This window comes from Onychomys torridus, chromosome 17 (assembly GCF_903995425.1).
Source record: "Onychomys torridus chromosome 17, mOncTor1.1, whole genome shotgun sequence".
Lineage (NCBI taxonomy): Eukaryota > Metazoa > Chordata > Mammalia > Rodentia > Cricetidae > Onychomys > Onychomys torridus.
The window spans coordinates 21,904,262-21,925,726 of record NC_050459.1 but is presented as its reverse complement, the minus strand read 5'-3'; the positions used below and the strand labels follow the sequence as shown (position 1 = coordinate 21,925,726).

Genomic DNA, 21,465 nt, shown 5'->3' with positions numbered 1-21,465 from the left:
AATAAGGGCTGGGTTGCAGAGCTTTGCCACCACACAGCACCCAGCAACAATTAACCACATAGAGACTGGGTCTTCTTCTGATGGAACCTTTCTCAATGAGGAAAGCTGCTAACTTCTACACGTTTTATGGCTCCTGGTCTACCAGGGAAGTGTGTGTACACTGACCTTCAGAAAATGGAAACTGCATTGGATCACGTAGACTGGTGAGAAAGGCCTCTAGTGAGATGTCAGGGGAAAGAAAATGGTTTATTGGGAAGCTAACAGACAGGGAATGGGACTTAACCTCTCATTTAACCTGGCTGGAATTTCTGTTGCCTTGGCTCTGGTGGTAGAGCCCCTCCCTGGCCTTTGTAATTCCACACACAGGAGGAGTATGTTTGCAAGGGGCTGCAAATCAGCTGTAGAAAGGGCCAGCAAAAGATCTGGCCACTGAGGCCGGCTGCTCCCAAAATGGCAAGGTAACAAACACTATGATCCCAGAACCTACAAAGGGCATACCTACCCCTCAGCAGGTCCTGTAGTGAGAGACACCCAGCATACCATTCTCAGTCCAGCAGTCAAGACTCCTAAAGATGGCTCTTCTTTAACTGGTAGGTCACAGTCATACACAAAAGCACCTGCTGTGTCCATAAAGGGATCCTTGACATCACCCTTATTCATCTTGGCTCCCCCAGACCTCTGTAACACTCAGTACCCACCTCTACCCATTCTCATCCCCAGCTATGCCGTTTCCTCCAAGCTTCCCCCTGCATGGACCACGGATAACCAACCGGATACAATCTGTTCATGCTACCTTTTTTAATGGGTACATGGTATACTTCAATAAAGTCCTTAGGGCAGAGAAATTATCTCCTCTGCATCCCCCCATGGCAGCACACAGAGAGAGAGAGATGACTGACAAGGACTAGGCAACTGTGGATCCCAGAGTCTACAATGGCCCGGGCGCAAGGGGAAAGGTCACCATCTAGCTGGACAAAGGTAATACTTGCTGCTAAAAACAAGAATTACAGAGCAGCAGAGCTCTAGCCCAGTTCCATAGAGAACTACTTTATCTCCAGCCAGACTCCTGCTTACCTAGAGACCTGGTATGGTAATCACGTGAGATAATATAAAGGAAAGTACACTGTAAGCACTGACCAGAGAGTGACTGTGTTATCACTTCAGGTTGAAAACAGTTCAGACAGGGCCCAACCTTGGGCCTAGGGTAAAGGTGGCTTTTATTTCCTCTCAGAAGTGAAGGGTAGCTTTCCCAGGTACCCCAACCTAAGGAGAGGGTGGGTGTGCTCCAGAGGTTGGGGCTAGAATTGCCAGACGACCATTCTGACGGGCTCCTCTGTATCCACTTCCCGGCACTGGATGCAGGGTGTGGGCGAGAGTCATTCCCCTGGAGTAGCAGCTCGGTGTCAACAGAGGCACAAGGAGGTATGTGCTGGTATTCACAAAATGGAAGGCAGAGTGAGGAGCGGGGCTGGGCGTCGGCCCACACCCGATATCTGCCTGGTGTAAGGCCTGACTGCTGTGGCTCTCCTTCCAAGGGCCTCAGGGGCCCAGAAGCATCATTCCATCCTATGGCTGTTCCCTTAAATGTCCATCTCAAACTGTGACTCTTCACCTGTGGAGAGAAAAGACAGAGGGCCAATAACCAAGGGACAAATGGAACCACACTCCAGGCTTAGAGGCCAGGGAGTTACTCTCATAGGTCCAATGGTGGTGTGCAATGCTGCCAAACAGAAAAGTTGACTAGGCTAGGAAACCAGGCTTCCTCGTAAGGGAGGTGAGAGTGCTGAGTTTTCTGTAAATTCAAATTTTAATATGGGGAGGCAGAGCCAGGCGGATCTCTATGAGTTCAAGGCCAGCCTGGGCTACAGAGCGAGATCCAGGACAAAATCAAAACTACACGGAGAAACCCTGTCTCAAAAAAAACTATGCACCCCCATTCTGACACTAGGCTACTATTTGGGGTTGAGAGCTGGAGTACCATCAGGATAGGTGTGCCAGCAAGGGTAAATGACAGCCTTCAGTTCACGGTGGCAACTTCAGGTGTGGCCTAACTGAATCCTCTGTCATTTCTGATTTGAGGTTGGGAAAAAAAAAAAAAAAGTGAAGGTGAGAGGCACTGTGCAATCACCAAGGAAACCCTCCATCCTTGAACACATGGCAGGGAACCACACACGTAGCTTGGGAACCACCTGTCACATTGCTCTCTGCACAGAGTCAAATCCACCTTCCTATTGCTACTCACCTCCATCCCCACCACGGTGGCTGGCTGCGCAGAGCAATTAGGAATCACATCCCACAGGACCAGGGAACTGTCAGCAGTTCCCTGTCTGAGTCTGGCGCACACTGCCTTCGTTCAGCGTCAAAAGTCAGGGGTGGTATTCCTCAGACTGAGGGTATGTGGGCATGCTTACATGTGGGCATCGTCATGGGGACATGCTGACACATCAGAGAGCTCAGGAGCTCTGACCAGCTAGGAGCTCTGCCACGAGAACACGTTCACACCCCACAGGCGGCTGCCAGGGTGTCTGCTTTGATTACTTTGGGGAAGAGTGGGAACCAGGAAGGACCTAGCTGTAAATGTCAAAGCTTCGGTAACAATACGAGGTATTGTCTGCCTGTCTTCATCAACAAGCCACTGAAGGACCAGTCACCTGCCAAGAGGTACCTGAGTTTATCTTGTAGACATGTCATTTCCTAGAGGGGAAGTACACATACGTGTCTTTGATAAGTTGTCTCTAGCACCACACCACACATACTGAGGCTGTACTCCAAAGTATGGGGATGCTTTGTAATCAACTATACGGAGAGAGGCAGGCTGATGAAAGGTGCTGTGTAAGCCCCAGTCAGTTTACATCAGTTCCTCACTAATTACATTACCTGATGCATCAGATCAGCTGTCCTGGGGTCCTTGGAGCTTTGAAGGGGGCAGGCTGGCGCCCATCGGAGTTCTGCTTCCCACTGGTACCCCACCCTCTAGGCTCCCCACAGCCGCTCCTCAGAGGGTGGACAGTCCACCATCACCCCCTCCCTGAAACTCGGACTCCCTAGAGAAGTCAGACAATCCTCCTCCCAATGCAGAGCCTGGACAGGCCCGGTACTCACCACCTGCTCGCTTATCTTCCGGGCTGCTGTGCAGGTGACTCTGGCTGGCTTGCATGGGAGGCTCATCGCTGGTTGGGCTTGTGACCCCAGGAATAGCTGGTAGGTCCTTCGGGGGTGTTTTGGCCACAGGTGAGTTCCGACACTCCATCAGGAATTTCCGCTCATAGATGATCCTGGTTCCTGGTGGCAGAAGTGTAATAAAGAGGCTGGTTGGTAAGGTCACCTGGAGCCCCTTACCTGTTGCCTTTTCCACCTCCTGGAACTGTGGCCACAGCAGAGGCAGCAGGTTCTTGTATACAACCTGGACCAAGGGGAGTAAGGCTGACTTACCAACCTGTCCCTACAGCCCTGCTCCACTGTCCATCCCAATACCACTTGCTTGCTGGCCACCAAGATGTGCCTGTTTTCTCAGAGCTCTAAACATCCTGTGCCATCTCTACAGTCCCTCCACCCATGCCACACTCAGCTCCCTCTGTCAATAACCCATGGCAAGCAGATCCCACAGAAAAGAGGGCCTTGTAGTCATGACAACACCCTATCCTGCAGAACCCCAGCAGGTGGCTCACCCAAAACAGATAGTCAGTGGGTCACTCCCAGGAGCAGGAGACTTCTCCCTGCCCAGTCTTGGCAGAAACATGTAACAATCCCCCCCAAAAAGGTCTCAGGCTGTGCCTGTCTCCAAACCTCCACTACATCGACCTGTATCACCTCTGTAAGGGCTGACACGAAGGCTATCCCCATTCTACCCAACCTCCTATCACAAGGTAGTCTTAGTCCCCATGGGGAGGGCTAGTCTCAGTGAACTATTCTCCAACAGCAAGCCATACTCAGGACCCTTCACCTCCACCCGTGCAGCTCCCTGAACACCATGTAAGGGAGCGCTTCCCAAGGCAGAGCAAGATCATTATGGGTGTGGTATGGCCCCCACAGACCTATGTGTTTGAATGCTTGGCCCATAGAAAGTGGCACTATTAGGAGCTGTGCCTTGTTGGAGAACACAGGGCCTTGTTGGAGGAAGTGTATCACTGTGGAGGCAAGCTTTGAGGTCTCATATGCTTAAGCTACACCCAGTGTGGGACACAGTCTCCTGCTGCCTATAGATCAAGATGTAGAACTCTCGGATCCTTCTCCAGCACCATGTCTGCTTATATAACACCATGCTTCCTGCCATGATGATATCGGACTAAACCTCTGAAACTGAGCCAGCCTCAATGAAACGTTTTCCTTTATAAGAGTTTGCCATGGTCGTGATGTCTTCTCACAGCAATAGAAACCCTCACTAAGACAATGGGGGACGCATGAGGTGAGAGTCAGCAGATGAACTTATCCATGGTTTCCCATGGCCTCAAACACGGCAGCATGGCATTGGTGGTCTACTTTTTAACCCCTGAACAGCATGCACTGAATGCTTCCTTTTCAACAACTCTCAAGCCTTAGGTTCCAAGCATCCAGCAGACAATGGCATCCAGCTGGAATTTAAGAACGGCCTTTGCATTTCTATTTACAGTTATCTTCTGCAGATGACAAATAAGTCCGGTTTCTCAAATGCAGTAGTGGTATCCACTTTCTTCTTAATAGAGAATCCATGTCATAAATTACATATTATATAATGTTATAGACTACGCATAATAAAAACAAATTAAGGGCTGGCTAGATGGCTCATCTGGCAAAGGCCCCTACCCGCCACCAACCCTGACCACCTGAGTTCAAAACCAGGAATCCACATGGTAGGAGAGAGCCAATGCCACAAGCTGTCTCTGAGCCCCATATGCCTGCTGAGGTACGCACCCACCTACACCCACACCCATCCCCTCCCCTCTCTCTCTCCCTCTCTCGCCCCCACCCACTTTTCTCCCTCTCTCAATAAATACATAATTTTTTAACTCAATGAATTTTGACTTGGGATTAGGACAGAACTACTGACGGCTTCTGAAACATGTACACACACACACACACACACACACACACACACACACACACAGCGGCCATCTTGCCCCACTTATTCCAACGAATGGCTTTCTTGGCATGGATAATGGTTTTGTACTACCCGAAGAATGATCTATGGATACTCTTGGCTTGAAATGAGTAAATATATAGTAAGCCAAAGTAAAAGAATAAATAGCTAGAGAGAGATGGGCAGATGGACAAACGTTATTAAATCAGCCAAACATCCAGCAGAAATCGACTTTAAGGCAGCTGGCTGGAGTTCCCAATACAGGAAGTCGCAGCCAAAGCAGGTGGTCCCCTCAGGTGAGGCTCCCAGGGGAAGAACAGAAAGCAGACAGAGGAAACACCATCAAACCGGATGTTCACAACACCCAGCAAAAACCGACTAGGGAAGTTGAGGCAGGCAGCTGGAGTTCCCGATTGAGGAGTTCCAAGGCTGGTATCTCTCCCACTGCAGGCACTTTTATATCAGGGGGTAAACATCGGAGACCTTGGTTGGCAGCGGCTGACCTTCCAGCTGCTCCCGCGCACATTTTCACTCTACATTTACTCTGCTGTTTCTCTTCCCTCCTAGACGAGGCGCCTTGGAGGACAAGGACTGTGAGATAAACACACTTGGGTCTGAAAGAGGAGAGGGTGACCCTGCTTCTACAGCCAGCTTATCAGTCAGCTCAAAGAGCACAGGACAATTTCACCAACACAGTGCGCACCACAGATGATTATAAAGACAAAAATGGAGATTTTAACTGAAAAACGTTGCTTTATGTCCTACCATGCATGGGAAACACTCAGCCAAGATACCATTCTTCACAAACAAGCAAGTCATCTCAGTACGCAAACTTGCTTTCATCTTTAATGAACAGTGAAATTATATGTATACCAAAAATTTGCCCTTCAATAGATTTACGATTGTTATCAGTAGTGTTTCATTTGCATACCTATTTCATACACCTACACACCTAGGATGGTGTAAAAACTCCTACTAGAAGTGGCCAAGCAAAAATAAGTCCTGATCACGGGGTGTGGTGGCACTTCCTGAACTCAGGAGGAAGAGGCCAAAAGATCTCTGTGAGTCCGAGGCCAGCCTGATCTCCGTGGCAAGCTCCAGGACAGCCAGGGCTACGTAGTGAGACCCTGTCTCCGAAAGGTAAAAAAAGAGAGTCCGGATGTAGGGCCGTGGGGAGGCACACCTGTGAAAGTACCTGTGAGGACATTCCCAGGGAGAACTAACCCACTCTCAATGCCCACAGCAATGAGAGGACAGACCCACCCTCAATGCCCGCAGCACCAGCTCAGGGTTCAAAAGGCAGCAAAGCACCAGCCTTTCCCTCCTCTCTGCTTCCGGTCCAGCCTACAGTAAAGACCCACCTCTGCCACATGCTCCTACAGCCATGGTGTTCTGAACTCAGAAATCAGGAGCCAAAATAAATATTTCTTTTTCAAGTTTTTGTCAGGGATTTGGTCCCAGTGATGAGAAAAGGAAAGTTAAAAAGAAAAAAAAAAGAGAGAGAGAAAGAGAAAGAGAGAGAGAGAGAGAGAGAGAGAGAGAAAGAGGGAGAGAAATATAGTGGCAGACAGAGCGCACACATAGTGAGTCAGCTGTGTAGCTGGAATCCAGAGCCTACTGGGTGCTGGGGTGAGAGTTCAAAGTTCAGTGTTGAACGGCCTGTGGAGTAACATGCTATTTCTAGCTGAGTCCTGAAACACACCTGTCTCATTTACAAGCTCTACTGACTGTAGGCAAGGTACCACTTTCTCTACCTGTGTGTGCCTCAATGACCTCTCAAAGACCTCAAAGTGGGTCAGTTGATATCGTCAACTTCTGGTGTGGATTAGAACAGTGGCCCACCCAAGGAAACCCTCACACATACACTAGCAATTGTCCGTCCATAAAGATTGAAGGGGAGAGCCAACCCTGTTGGCAGAGGTGTGGCGAGTCAGCCCCGAGGTGGTGAGCATGGGAAAGCTGTCTCCACTACTCATCTGTCTAGTGGTGGCATGGGCGGGAGAGAGATGTCTTCCCTACACCAATGCCTAAGGCAGAGGGGAGAACTGTCCCTGATGCAACACTCTGGAAAGCAGGCCCTATACCTTGCCTGGGCTGCACAACAGAGCTGACCCTGTTGTTGGCTGAGGTGTTATGAGCATGGGAGAGCTATCCCCATTACTCATCTGTCCTGAGGTGGCATGGGTGGGGGAGAGATGCTGTCACCCCACCCCACCCCACAATGTCTGAGGCAAGTAGGGGAGCTGGCCCTGAGGTTGTCTGAGCAGGAGAGCTGTTCCTTCATCAGCTGTCTTGCCTGTGTGACACAACAGAGCTGGCCCTGGAGGTATAGGTGTGGGAGAACCACCCCGAGAACTTGAAAGCAGAACTGGCCCCACCCCTTGCTAATCATTGCAAGGGATAAACTAGCCTGGGCAATGCTGGAGAACCCACCTCTGTGGTGAAGATAGGGGAGAGCTGGTGCACTGACCAACCCTGCAACTACCCAGGCCCAGAACCTGGATTATGTGTTGGCCCACCCCAACATCCACCCCATGTATGATCTGCTGGAGCGAGGGGTGTCAGTCCTGTGGACCCATGGCTGCAGGATTTCCACGTCACAAGGTAGCAGGGGAATGTGTCCAGGAAGAGTCCCAGTGGGGGCCCAGCATCAATGGTGCAGCAGAGACCAGGGGGCCTCAAACCAGACCAATGATTCTCTTCAATAAACGCCTGAATGAAGAAATATATGGATAAAGGGGTTTACTGTGTGACTCACTGTGTCACACTGCAGCTTCCGGGACGAGATTTTCCCCTTCTTCCCTTTTTTTTCCCCTCTCTTTTTCTCTTAAATTTTATTTGTTTTATGTTGGGGTGGGGCGGGAGATGGGTGGGATCAGGAGGCATGAGGTGAAAGACACAAAGAATAAATAAAAATAAAAAGGTTTAAGGTATCAAGCTGCCCCAGTTGCTCAGTCCTATCCATAGCAGGACCCAATTTCAAAGCCACAGTGGGAACACATCAGGAGGAAGATAAGCAACTCAGAAAGATACTGGGGGGCAGTGTGGAACAGGAATGGGCGGGCATCCTCCATCATGGGAACCATCGTGAATTTAGTACAGTTGGTAGCCTTTAGGACTTCCAGGAATGCACAAATATAAAGTCCTTATTAAAGGCATTGTTTAACACCGACGCCGGTTTTCCTGGACACACAAGTGTGGAGGCACTCCCCAAGGATCTAGTTTTCTCACCTCTCAACCGAGAGAGCCACATGGGGATCGCTAATGCTATATTTAAAGCACTAGCCATCACCATCTATTTTTAGGATCTCATTATTGGCAGGCCCTTAATGTGCAGATGACATGGGACTTGGAGGCAGACGTCCTGGGCTTGAACTGGGAATCACTACTTAAAAAACTCAATTTCTGGATCTCGGGTCTTTATGTACCACATGAAGAAGGTAAGGAGCCTAAACAACACACGCCGCCAATATTCCTGAGAGCTAGGGTAATAGCTCAATGAAAGAACATCCGCCTTACATGGGCAAGGCCCTGGTGAACCAAAAAATGAATAAAAATAAGCCAGGCGTGGTGGTGCATGCTCTAATACCAGCACTAGGGAGGCAGAGGCAATCAACAAGCGTGTTCCAAGACAGCCAGGACTATGTAGAGACCCTGTCTCATAAGTAAATAAATAAACAAATAAATAAATGGCTGGACATTATCCCAGCATCCCAGCACTTGGGAGATGTGGGCAGGGGAATCAGAACTTCAAGACCAGCCTTCGCCACACAGCATACATGAGTCTCTGTCTCAAAAAACAAACAAAAAATAGATATCCACCCCTCTGCCCATGTTCTCCCCCTGGGAACATTGAAGAGGTCACCGAGCTTTTACTTAGGTTTTTAAATCTGTGTCCAGAACAAGGTTATTTGTTCCCTGGACAAGACCCCTTGCTTTGAGTTCTTGTCCTTTCTAAGGTTCCCAAATTCTGCTACCGGCTGTGACTTCTGAAAACTGAGCCACACGTCCACCCCTCCCTCGGCATCCCTCACAGGAGCATGCTTCCCCCTGGAACACAAGACTGGAGGTTTAGGGGAAGTACAGGATAGAATTCATACCACAACACCCCAGGGAAGGGGGAGGGGCTTTCATAGCAGAGGCAGGAGACACAATGCCAGTGCTTAGACAGAAAGCAGCAGCCTAAGTGTTGAATGCTTTGCATGATTTTTAAAAGACAGCTTTGAGCAAAAGTTCTGGGCGACCTAGAGACAATTATAAGGAGACACCGCCCCCCCCCCCCCCAGTCTAAGCAGATACCTATGTCTCTCTTCCCTCCCTGCCTGCCCATCTACACATACAAAGTAGCCGGGGGCCGGGGGCACACACCTTTAATCCCAGCACTCGGGAGGCAGAGGCAGGCAGATCTCTGTGAGTTCGAGGCCAGCCTGGGCTACAGAGTGAGTTCCAGGAAAGGCGCAAAGCTACACAGAGAAACCAGAGAAACCCTGTCTCAAAAACAACAACAACAAAGTAAGACATGCTTATGTGTATAGGGCGGGCCTTTCTCGCTGGACAGTCCCTTAAGCAAGCAGGAAACTGGCCAGGGGGAAGGCTTTGATGAAGGAATGGGAAGTGAATCATGGTGATACATATCACACCTATAACCCCAGCACTTGAGAATGGACACAGGAGGATCAGCAATGTGATGTCATTTTTCCCTACAAAGTGAGTTTAAGGCCAACTTGGGCCAAAAAAGAAAAAAGAAAAAAGAAAGCAAAACAAAAGAGAACCAAATAATGATATTTCTCAGAGGTCAGGTCTCTAATGAAGCTACCAGATACTGAACACGGGAAATCAGCTGGGGGCTTTGACAAGGATAAGGCTTACACAAAGACTTTTAGAACAAAATGATTGAATTTACTCTAAGGCCGGTCAAATACCTTCCTCTTTCCTGACCTCTCCTCAGACACTTCAAAATGTGCTGTGCAGAGTATGGCAGCCACAAGTCATTACCAAGAGGGAGTGCCCTGCCCTTCCAGCGTCTCCCAAAACAAACAGCAAATGCTGCTCTGGTGGGAACGGGTGGGGGCTGTTAGGGACTTCACTGTATTCCTCCAAACCCATGTGTTGAAGCCTAAGCCCCAGCACGCACCTCAGAATATGGCCTTTGGAGGGGTCTTTCTTTTTTGTTTGTTTGTTTTGTTTTGTTTTTCGAGACAGGGTTTCTCTATGTGGCTTTGCACCTTTCCTGGAACTCACTCTGTAGACCAGGCTGGCCTCAAACTCACAGAGATCCACCTGCCTCTGCCTCCCGATTCCTGGGATTAAAGGTGTGCGCCACCACCACCCGGCTGGAGGGGTCTTTCTAAGGAGGTTCAATGCGAGGCCTTTGAAAGGGATCCAGATCCAGTCTCACTGCAAGAAGTGGAAATCTACACACTCACACAGATGGAAGACCCTAAGATGACGAGAAAGAAGGCAGCCATCTGCAGGCCAAGAAGAAAGGCCTCAGAAGAAGCGGCCTCACTCTCATCTTAGACTTGTGTTACCAACAGTAAGAAAGAAGTCTCGCTGCCCTTCAAGCCACCTCCTCGGCAGTATTTCCATATGGCAACTGTAGCAAGCTAACACAGACTGGTTGGAATTTCCCTTTTTTAGTGCCTGGGATTAAACCCAGGATTCATACACGCTTGTTCTTCTACTGAGGTACGGCTCCAAGCCAAGCACACATTCTCTTTAAATAAGGACGTCTGTTTTGTTCATTTGTTTGTTTTGTGACAGGGTCTGATGTAGCCCAGTCCACCCTCCAACTTAGTATGTCGCTGAGGCTGACTGGCTTAGTTATTTTTCTCTAAACACCACAACCAAGATAACTTATCAAGCATTTAATTTGAGGCTTAGAGTCCTTCCGTCACAGCAGGAAGTTTGGTGGCAGGTAGGTAAGCATGGTGCTGGATGGAGCAGTAGCTGAGAGCTTTCAGACTTATCTACCGGCATGAGACAGTAAGAGCTAACTGGGAATGGTATGGGCTTTGGAAGCCGCAAAGCCCACCCCCAGTGACCCATCTCCCCCAACAAGACCACACCTCCTGATCCTTCCCAAACAGTTCCACCAACTAGGGACCAATCAATCAAATGGATGAGTCTATGGGGGCCGTTCTCATTCAGACCACCACACTGGCCTTGAACATCTGATCATGTCTCCGTCTCCAGGGTATCACAGGTATGTGATACCACAGCCAGCTAAGAAACCTGATCTTTAAACTTCACACCATATGTTTGCCAAACCAAAGCTCTAAACAGACTATAACCTCCTGTATTCTCATCCTCATTTTGAACTGCTGGGCACACCGGATGCAAGCCAATTGCTAGTGCCCAGAAAACCCAGGCCTTTCAAGTTTTAATGGGAGTGGTGAGTTGGGCATTGAGTATGAGCCCTGTAATGTTCCTAAAACCTGACGTTCAGAGGAAGTGTGTGTGTGTGTGGGGGGGGGGGGGGGGGGGCAGTGGTTCATACACTTGAGAAATAGTGGTGGAATGACCAGGAGTTTAAGGTCATCCTCAAATTTGAGGCCATCTGACTGGGCTCCAAGGAGATCCTGTCTCAAAATCAAAAAGGCCTTCCTCTCTTGAAGCCGGACTGCCTCCAAGAACAAGAGTACTTCTTAAGAGATGTGACAAGGCTTCCATGCCTATGCCCTAGGTGGCCTTGCCATTATCCAGTGTGTTAAGTTCAAGCTAAACTAAATGATTTGAGCCCCAAGAGGGCAATCCCAGCCTCCCACCAAGGGCAGGGCCTCCCACATGTAGATAAGGCCACCTTGCAACCCAGGGCAATGCAGCTACAGCTGCAGCTGCATCACCTCTACTAAAACCCCGCAGAGAACAGACATGAGCAATAAACTGTCGTTTAAGTTACTGAGTTTGGGGTCAGCTTGTTAAAAAGTCAGTGGCTACCCAGGATAGCCATCTCCACCCTGGAGACCCAGTGGAGACTCAGGCCTGGGGGAAAAGAACCTAGACATCCCTAAGGGAAACGCCTCATCCTAGGCTTCTTTCTGCCCCTGCACGGTCCTCTTTTTCTAGGTCAAAGATCGGCCCAGGGCATCACCCATGCCAGGCGAGGACTATACCACTAAAGCCACACCCAAGCACAACTTGTCACCTCCTGAACACCGAACCTGGCATTAGATCCTGGGGACACAGAGACTGCTCTGGAAGAACATCCTGTCTAACCCGAGGAACAAGCCTGTCAACAGACTCATGGCTGTGATTCACCAAAGACAGCTGGCGGGAAGAATCAGACCAGAAAGTAACGGATGTGTTTGCTTGTTTGCCTGAACATATGGGGATGCGTATGCACAAATGAACATTAGGAAGAAGAAGAAAAAAAGAAACTGTCACCCTAAGCAATCCTTTTCAATATTGTTATTCCCTTCTAATTCATCTTCGACAACATCAAACAAAGGCTCGCTTGGGAAAACGTTTCAGTACTTTACACCAATAAATGAGATGAAAAACAGCACCACCCATACCTGCCTCTGTCACCAAAATCAGTCATGACTTTTGCTGTTACGATGGAAGAGAAACAAACTCATCTTTCAAATAATGAATACCTGCCACTTTGGGAGGATATGGAAAAAAGAAAAAAAGAAAACGCAACCTCCAAAGGCCACTGAAATCTAGAAGCTCACCTAATTAGACTGTCACTTATCAAGGAGAAGAGTTCTCTTCTGGATAGCAAACATGTTCTGTGGCCCCTGGGTCAATCTACAAAACTACAAAGGTAGAATTACTATGGGTTCTAGAGCTGGAGGGTGGGATATCTGTCACGTCCCTTCATTGGAGAGATGTGCCTTGGATTCACAGACTCACGTGCCTCTCGAGCCTTACTGAATTATTAAAGACAACCGGCAAGTAAAAATTACATACATTCAAGCTGGATGGTACATAATCTCAGCCCTTCGGGAGACTGAGGCAGGAGGGTCAACAGTTTGAGGCCAGTCTGGGCGATACAGTAAGATCCTATCTTAAGAGGAAGGAGAAAGAAAGAGGGCGGAGGGGAAGAGAGAGGTGGGGGAGGGGAGGGGGGAGGGGAGGGGAGGAAGGCAGGGAGAAGTTACCTAGTCAAAGTACACAAAATGATCTGGTATCACTCTAGGATAAACATGCGATAAGTCCCACAAAGAAATTAGCATTTGTCACGGATGTGTGTGTTTGTGTAAGTAAGGATAGGCCTAAGGTTGTTAGCATATGTCACGGATGTGTGTGTTTGTGTAAGTAAGGATAGGGCTAAGGTTGCTCTTAGCTAATTTCTAGTAAACACTGCAGGGTTAATTATAGCCACTGATGACTACATCCCTGGAACTTATCGCTCTCATAACTGAGAGTCTGTGCCAAACATCTATTCCCCGCTAACTCCCAACATATCCCTTCCGGCTCACACTCGATACTCACCCCGCTACATCCCCCCCTCCCCACTCCCTTCTTCGTGATGTGAGATATAGAACTTAAGGCCTCACTCACAGTTGGCAGTGAGCTGGCTGTCACTGAGTTTACCTCCAAGCCTCCAAGCTTTTGTGTTTATTCGGGGGAAGGTTCCTGTGGAAGCCAGAGGAGGGCATGCCTCCAGCTAGAATCATGGTGGTCAGAGGCCCTGGAGTATCCTGTAGGTGCTGAAGGGCACTCCTTTCCAAGAGCAGCAAGCGCTTTCTAACCCAAGCCATCTCTTCAGCCCACGTTTGTATTCTAACTTCAGCTAACTCTTCACCTGACTAGCTAGCCATGCCAGCCCTCAGACCATCTTCCTAGTCTGGATGGAGCGCGTGCCTCTTGAGCGTCTTAAAACCAGAGAGGAGCCGGGCGGTGGCGGTGCACGCCTGTAATCCCAGCACTCGGGAGGCAGAGGCAGGTGGATCTCTGTGAGTTCGAGGCCAGCATGGTCTACAGAGCTAGTCCAGGACAGGCTCCAAAGCTACAGAGAAACCCTGGGGCGGGGGGAGGCACGCACCCGGGAGACATTCCTAGGGAAGTTTGGAGTACTCTACTCTGCCCTCCTCCAAATTCAGCAGTATGTTCTGGAACCTAACGAATAACGTTTCAAACACTTTAAAAGGAAGCCCTGACAAGTGTGAGCTGAGTGCCGTTCTTCTATCCCCTTTACTGCCTGGATATCCTCTCTCATTCTGTCCTTAATCCTCCATGGTGACTTCTCCCCTCTATGTGACTAAGACCTCAGGGCATCAAGACTCAGTGCCAAGCCACCTCCCTCTTCCCAGCACTACGAGAGCTAAACCACTTGGCAGTCACTTTAAGGTCAAGCTTCCTAGACAGACTTTTTTTTTTTTTTTAAAGATAGGGTCTCACTCACTATGGAGACCAGGCTGGCTTCGAACTCACAGAGATCCACTTGCCTCTGCCCCCCGCCCCCGCCCCTCCAGTGCTGGGATTAAAGGCGTGCGCCACTATATTCACACGCAGCACTTTTGTCGGCTCAACAAAACAATGTCATGACCATCTGCCACCCTACCTGCTTGCCTGATTAACCTCGCCCAGGAACTAACCGGTATGAGCACCCCAACAACTTCTGTAAGTTAGAGGTCAAACATCCATCCTGGGCACTCACTAGAAGATTCTGTTTAGGGGAAACTGCTGACCATCTTCAAGACTCTCAGGTTCAAATATTAATGTTGGACACTCCCTTCAGAAATGTCTTAGGTTCTCTGGATACCTAAGACCTAATGGCAGACCAGTGAGTGGGTCAGTCAGCTGAGGGTTAATGACCACCGACTGGAGGGAAATGGTCTGGGCCACCTGTTGTGTCCTTGCCTCCAGAGACAATTGCTTCAAAGCCTCAGCTGGAGGGACTTACTGCCCCAACAAGTCAGTCACAAGCCAAGGTGGGTAGGAAAGCCTGACTTTATGCATGGATGAAATCTGCTTCGCAAGACTCCTGAAGATCTGAAAAGGCAAATAACATGTGCACAGGTGCCTCGGGTCCCTTTCCGCTGAAATTCCTGAGTCCTCAAAATGGAATGCGGCCCAATCACACATAAAACGGTTAGGCAAAGGTCTCAGTCCTGCTCCAAGCTTATCGGCTATATACTCCTACACATCCGGAGGACAGAGCAAATCTCAAGGCAATTAACTTGATCTTTATCATCTCCTAGCCAGCCCCTGATATATGTAGGAAAATTCAAACATTAGATGGATTTGCAAGGAAGAATAGGTCAGAGCCATTATAATCCAAAAGGTTTTCGACAGCCGAGACAGTAAGAAAGACTGGATGGCCAGTCCCTCGTTAGTCCCAGCACTCGGAAGGCAGAGGCAGATGAATCTCTGTGTGGCCCTAGCTGTCCTGGATCTCACTCTGTAGACCTCTGAACTCCAATCCCGTATTTAACTGGGGGGGGGGGGTCTAAGTAATGAGAAACACTCGGGGTCAACAACCTTCCGCACTTTAGCAGAGGTGGCCTGGAAGGAATGGCCTTTGAAAGAAGATCCAACTCCTCAGCTAAAGAACAGGCTTGTTGGCTTTGGCAGAAATGAGCAATTCTTTCCTCAAGCTATGGACTGTGTACCCCGCAAAAGAACCCTGACGAGAGCCAGTTGGCTTTGGGGACGTCACAGTTTGCCAACCTTGAGAAGTGGATCTTCCTTACAAACAGTACTGTTGGCTATTGATACTCAGCTAACCTGTCCATCCAGAAAAAGGAGGCAGGGGGGCAAAAAAAAAAGTTTCCCTGAGCCTTTAGGCCTGCCTCAGTGCCTATTTAAAAAACAAAATTTAAAATTTAAAAAAAAAAAAAAAAAAAAGCCCAGATTCACACCTCACCTAAAAAGGACTCAACGGTCTTCAAAGTCTGTGCTCAACACAAAGTTCTGCAAAAAGACCGAGTGTGAGATCGTGAACTAGAAGAGACCAGGAAGGGATGGAGAACTCCGGGAAAGGGAGGCCAAAAGCCTGCAGAGACCTTCTCCTTGGGCCATTTCTAATGAAAGGGGCAACGCCTTCCCCCGATTCTACCTGGTTGCTATTTCTTGCAGAGTCTAGGAACACAGCGTGACAATGCACAACAGACGCATGCTCAAGGAGCCGGGCCTTGGTGTTCGGAAGCCCCAGAGGCCACAACTCTCCAAGATCCCTTCGTGGGTGCCTTGGTTCTGGGATCTGGCTGAGCACCCTGGTGTAGGGACAGCTGCCTGAGAAAACAGGCACGTGGCCTGGCCGCGCCGGCCGTAGCCCAAGGTTCAGCGTGGCGCCAGAAACTCTCCTGTTTTTGTGAGTTGTAAGAGGAGAAGCTTAGGGGAGGAGACCAGGGAGGGAAGAAGCGCAAAGTGGGTGGGAGCAGCTCAGGGATGGGAGGGAAGTAGTGAGCCACGAGGATTTCATCATGCAAACGGGCCTGTAGGTTTCATCAGCGCCTATACTAGGGCTCCGGGGCAAGCTGGGAATGCCCGGTTCCCGGAGGCCGGCCCCCTCCCGCGCCAACTCAGCTTCCTCTTCCTCCTCCACTTGAGCGAATTCAGCGCTGTGCCCTGCCCCCTAGACCCGAGGAACGTGTTGTTCTGCACAACCCCGGACGCGGCGCCAGGCCCCTGCCTAGAGACCTCACTCTGTAAATCGGCTTCATGCCACAGGTAGCCCAGACGTGATTCTGGGGCAGGGAGCACCCTCAACGCCGCCCAGCTTCCATTAATGAGCAAGTGTCCAACGCAAAACGAGGGTTGCCCCGGGAAGGTAAAAATAAAAGTGTGCAGGCGTCATTTATTACCAGGGAGATCAACTAAACTTAATCTCCAGGCCAGGTCCCTTACCCTGCTCCGAGAGCCACCCAGACCCCCCATCCTGTCCCACCCTAGAACTGCCCTGACACCCACAGAGGCCGCACTTGCGCACATGGTGATCCTGGCAGAGTGCCTATCTGTGTACTCGGGCGCTCTGCTGTCTCTCCCAGCAAAAAGCTAAAGCGGGCAGTGTGTGTGCAGCCCGGTGTCCAGACCACGCTCCACTACACCCAGAAGGCGGGCAACCCAGACGGCGGTGACCCTCCTGAGCCTTTCCGAAGCCCCTCGTCCGTTCTATCCAGCTACGGAACCCTCGAGCGCCGCCACCCCCCGTCGCACGTGCGATCCCGGGTGCCCGCGTGCCCTCCTGCCCCGAAGGTCGCCTGGGACCCCGGCCCGCGCCTACCTCCCGGGGTGGTGCTGAAGAGCGTGCCGCCGGGGGTGGTGCTGTAGTCCCCGGGCGGGAGCTGCACGCCGTCGCCGAGGGCTACGCGGCGAGTGGGGATGGCCCGGCTGGGAGTCTGGCTGCAGCTGCTGCCCCCCGACATGTCTCCTCTGTGCCACCCACGACCCTCCAGCAGCCCCGCGACACCTCGGCCCAGCCCTTCTCGTGCCCGGCCCGCCCCTTCCGCCTGGGCTCCACGCCTCCTGAGCCTTGCGGTCCGCCCGGCCCCACCCAGCTCTGGCCCGCTGTCTGCAAGTGGCTCCCAGTTGCTGACCTAGACCGTTTCTGCCCTCTCCAGGGCGGGAGCCCCAGGGTTGGCCCCTTGGGTGGCGGGGTCCCTCCCGGAGGCACTGGGAAGAACTATGTAGGGGTGAAGGGGGAGAAGCTCTCCGATTTGGTGGCGGTGTACTCAGCGCCCTAGACGGCCTGCTTTCTATATTAGGATGTGATCCCGCGATCCCTAGCCTTTCCTCTGAGAAGAAAGAAAGGGTGGGCTGATTCTTCGCCCTTCTTACCGTTTCTTTAGTTTCCACTGTGCGGTAGGAGTCAGAGCAGTGGCTGAACACTGCACATTCCTGGCCTTGAAAGGTATGGTGGGAGAGTAAGTGGGAACTAGCCAGCCTGCTGGGAACTGAATATAAATCTGATGTGGAATGGGCAGGATCGGACCTCCGTAGAGGATGGGCTGGGAAGGACTGGACAATTGGTCCAAGAAGTTTCCCCAACAGTCCTCGAATTGGAGTCTACTCCAGCACTTTGTCTGGTAGGAGGGGACGGGGAAAGTCAAGGAGGATCGTCACGTCTAGCAGGATAGAGAGCCCTGTGTGAATCTCCATGTGGTAGGGAATGCCAGGAATCCCAGCGCTGGGAAGGCTGAAGCCCTAGGAGAATCACGCGTGACAGAACAGCCCAGGCGACTTAGTGAGACTCCGTCTCCACAAAACAGAGCAAGCAAACAACAACCACCATAAACAGCAGAAAACTGAAGTTCAGAAAAGGACAGGGTTCTGCACAAGATCACACAGCTGAGGTAATACTGTTGAATAAATGCGAGTCTGTCTCTCTCCACACTTGAGAACACACTGGGCCACCTTCCTCCCTTTGGGAGAAGCATTTTGAAAGGAGTTTTACTTTTGCCTCGTTTGGTTCCACTAGTGACCCTAAATTTCCCGGAACCAAGATTCCAGGGAGGGCCCTGCTTATACAGCTCAACATGCAAGTCTGGTATGGTACCACACTCTTGTCCCAGCAATTGGGAGGCTGAGGCAGGAGAATCAAGCGTTCTAGCCTATGCTACATACACAGCAGGACCCTGTCTCCAAAAAAAAAACCAGAACGCTTGAGCTGGGCGTGGCTAGCTCACATAGTCCTAATACTGAAGAATCTAAGGCAAGAGGATTACTGAAAAATTGAGGCCAGACAATGAGGAGATTGGGGTGGGGGGGAGTTTGTTGGAATGCATCTAGTTGGGAGACAACTTAGCTAGTGTGTACTAAGTTCTGCGTTAAATCACAGGCATCACACAAAACCTGAATGTGGTCGGACTTTACAAGCTCGTAATCCCAGCACTCAGGCAGTGAAGCTAGGAGGATCAGACAGATGTTCAAGGCCATCCTCTGCTATGGATCTATAGATAAGACCCTGTCTCAGTTTTAAAAAGAAGTAGGGAAGAAGCACCTCTAATGTCCACAAAGGAACTGAAAGACTGGAGACGGCTAAGCTTGGGCCCTCTTGGATCCTCATCAGAAGCCCCATAGTCCCTTGCACAAAGACAGCTACCGTGGTGGTTTGGAGAAGAATGGCCCCATAGGCTCATGTGTTGGAATGATCAGTCATCAGAGAGTGGGACTCCTTGAGAAGCATTAGGAGGTGTGGCCTTGATGGAGTAGGTATAGCCTTGTTGGAGGAAGTGTGTCACTGGGAATGGGCTTTGAGGTTGCAGAAGCGCAAGTCAGGCCGAGTCTCTCTCTCTCTCTCTCTCTCTCTCTCTCTCTCTCTCTCTCTCTCTCTCTCTCTCTCTCTGTCTCTCTCTCCCTGCTGCCTGTGGATCCAGATGTAGAGCTCTCAGCTACTTCTCCACCATCATGTCTGCCTGCCCCATGCCGTGCTTCCTGCCACAGTGATAACGGACTAAACCTCTGAAACGGTAAGTGAGCCTCATCCAAATGCTTTCTTTTATAAGAGTTGCTGTGGTCATGGTGTCTCTTCACAGCAACAGAACACTGGCTAAGACAGCCACCCCTCAGGATAAGGCACTTGGGGAGGTTTAGGAGATAAAGATGATTGCCAACAAGCCTTCAGCCACAACTAAGAGGGCCCTGGGCCTGAGGCCCCAGCCTTAGCGGCTCCATTAAGTAGCTCTCAGGTCTTCAGTTTCCTTCTCTCCTGGGCCTCGTGCCCTCCAAGGACACCGAGCACTGCCATTTTATTGCTTTTTTACAAATTCCCTGCTGAATTCTGTTTCTTGCAGACCCATTTTGCCTACAGTGATTTCTGCCTCTTTCAGAGCAGGAACTCGTTCATATCATGTCTTTTAACTGAATATAAAAGAATGTAGGGGTTGAGATGGCCAAGCAGATAAAGGTACTCGTTGCCAAATCTAACAACCTGAATTCCATCCCAGAACCCACGTGGTGGAAGGAGAGAACAAATTCCCACAAAACGTCCTCTTCCCTCTATGTGAGCACCGTAACATGTGTTTACATGCACAAAATAAATAAGTGTAAAAGAACTTTTAATGGCTGTAAGAAGCTGGCATGGTGGCTGACGTGGGTTCTCCCAGTACTCAGGAGGTGGAAGCAGGAAAACCAGTAGTTTAAGGTTATCCTGGGCTACATAGCACAGCATGTGCAGCCTGGGCCATATCACCTGTCTCAAAGGGGATTTCGGGGAGAAAGACCCCCTCACAGACATGGTCAAGCCAACACTTCTCACATCAGATGTGGAAGTGAAGATTTCTTACAGGAGCCAAGCGATCCCACCACACAGACTCTTCAGGATCTAGTCTGACCCTGCCTCCCTACATACAATGTCAGACCTGCCGACTTGAGGTTGTAGTCACAGCTTTCAGATGCCAGTCACAAGAGGAGACAGTTTCCTGAGTGTTTGGAAGGGCTGGTTATCCATTGAATTCCCACCACTCAGCGCCTCCGGCTTGAATAAGTTGCCATAGCAGTTCCTAGATCTCAGGAAAGAGCTTCAGTTACACTCCCTGGTTCATTATAAAGAACATTCCAAGTCTGCAGTAAACAGCCCGACTGGAAGATGCCCAGGGCCAGGCATGGGAGAAAATTTCCCACCTTTCTGGTTATGTCACACTTTGCCTCCAGTTGATGCACTCTTTGCTGGAGGGAGAAGGGAGCCTCGTATAACTCAGAAACTAAATCAAACTTGCTGGACTCGGGAAATTTCAAAAGACTAAAGTTAGAAAGTCACAAGACAAAGGCAGCCCCTCCTCAAGGTTATCTAAACAGTAAGCAGTAGCTTGGGAGAGGGAAGTCTGTGGTAGAGCAACCTGCAAGTTATTCATGGATCTCAAGGGATGGAACCTTCATGAGTCATCATACTGGGATGGGCTTTTTGGTGGCACGCTTGCCTCTGAGTCATCCATGCTCCTGTAAGTAACCTTAAGAAACCCACTGCTTTGTGATGGTAGACATAGGTGGAACCATTCCTGTGGCCTGCCATTTGTGAATAGATGTTCACATCTCCCCCAGGAAGTCACACAGCATCTGGTCGTGCCACCTTCCAGGCACGACATGTTCAGATACCAGGATTCTCCTTCCCCTCCCTTCTGTCCTTTTGGGAGGCTGTGGAGGCTTCCTTACCCAGGCATGAGTGATTCCAGCATAGGCCGTAGATAGTCAAGTAAATCTCTAGCCTTTGTCCCTTCCTGTAAGTTGAAGATGGAGCTAGAAGTCTCAGCCTTCTGATCATGTCTGAGTCTTGGGAGTGACCCTATCCTAAAGCTATCTAGAGACATGCCCTGACTGAGCTAATAGGTTTTTTTTTAATGTTACATATGCATATAATATGTTTTTGATCAAACCCACCACTAGCCCCTCCCCTTCAAGTCCTCCCACATCCCCACCATGAATTTCTCTCCCAAATTTCTGTTTTCTTTTTTAAACCCACGGAGTACTACCAGTATGAGCATAGGCCTGTGGTGTCCAGAAAATGCTGTTTCACAGCAGTT

General features: G+C 50.1%; 1 protein-coding gene across 1 annotated transcript; it reads right to left on the bottom strand.

Moving 5' to 3' along the window:
• Nucleotides 1–813: 813 nt before the first annotated feature.
• On the bottom strand, nucleotides 814–17,422 carry Eif4ebp1 (eukaryotic translation initiation factor 4E binding protein 1). Its single transcript, XM_036166665.1, has 3 exons — nucleotides 17,232–17,422; nucleotides 3,103–3,282; nucleotides 814–1,612 (listed from the first exon to the last, which is right to left on the bottom strand). The coding sequence occupies exons 1-3, from the start codon at nucleotides 17,371–17,373 to the stop codon at nucleotides 1,581–1,583; spliced, it is 354 nt and encodes a 117-aa protein (XP_036022558.1). The 5' UTR covers nucleotides 17,374–17,422; the 3' UTR covers nucleotides 814–1,580.
• Between the last annotated feature and the right edge of the window lie 4,043 nt (nucleotides 17,423–21,465).

Bases quoted from the DNA above. Each gene is read 5' to 3' on its own strand.
- Eif4ebp1 (XM_036166665.1), bottom strand. From the start codon at position 17,373: ATGTCGGGGGGCAGCAGCTGCAGCCAGACTCCCAGCCGGGCCATCCCC. The intron at 3,283-17,231 runs GTAGGCGCGGGC...TTCTGCCACCAG, and splicing joins CTTCAGCACCACCCCGGGAG to GAACCAGGATCATCTATGAG. The intron at 1,613-3,102 runs GTGAGTACCGGG...TTCTCTCCACAG, and splicing joins GGAAGATAAGCGAGCAGGTG to GTGAAGAGTCACAGTTTGAG.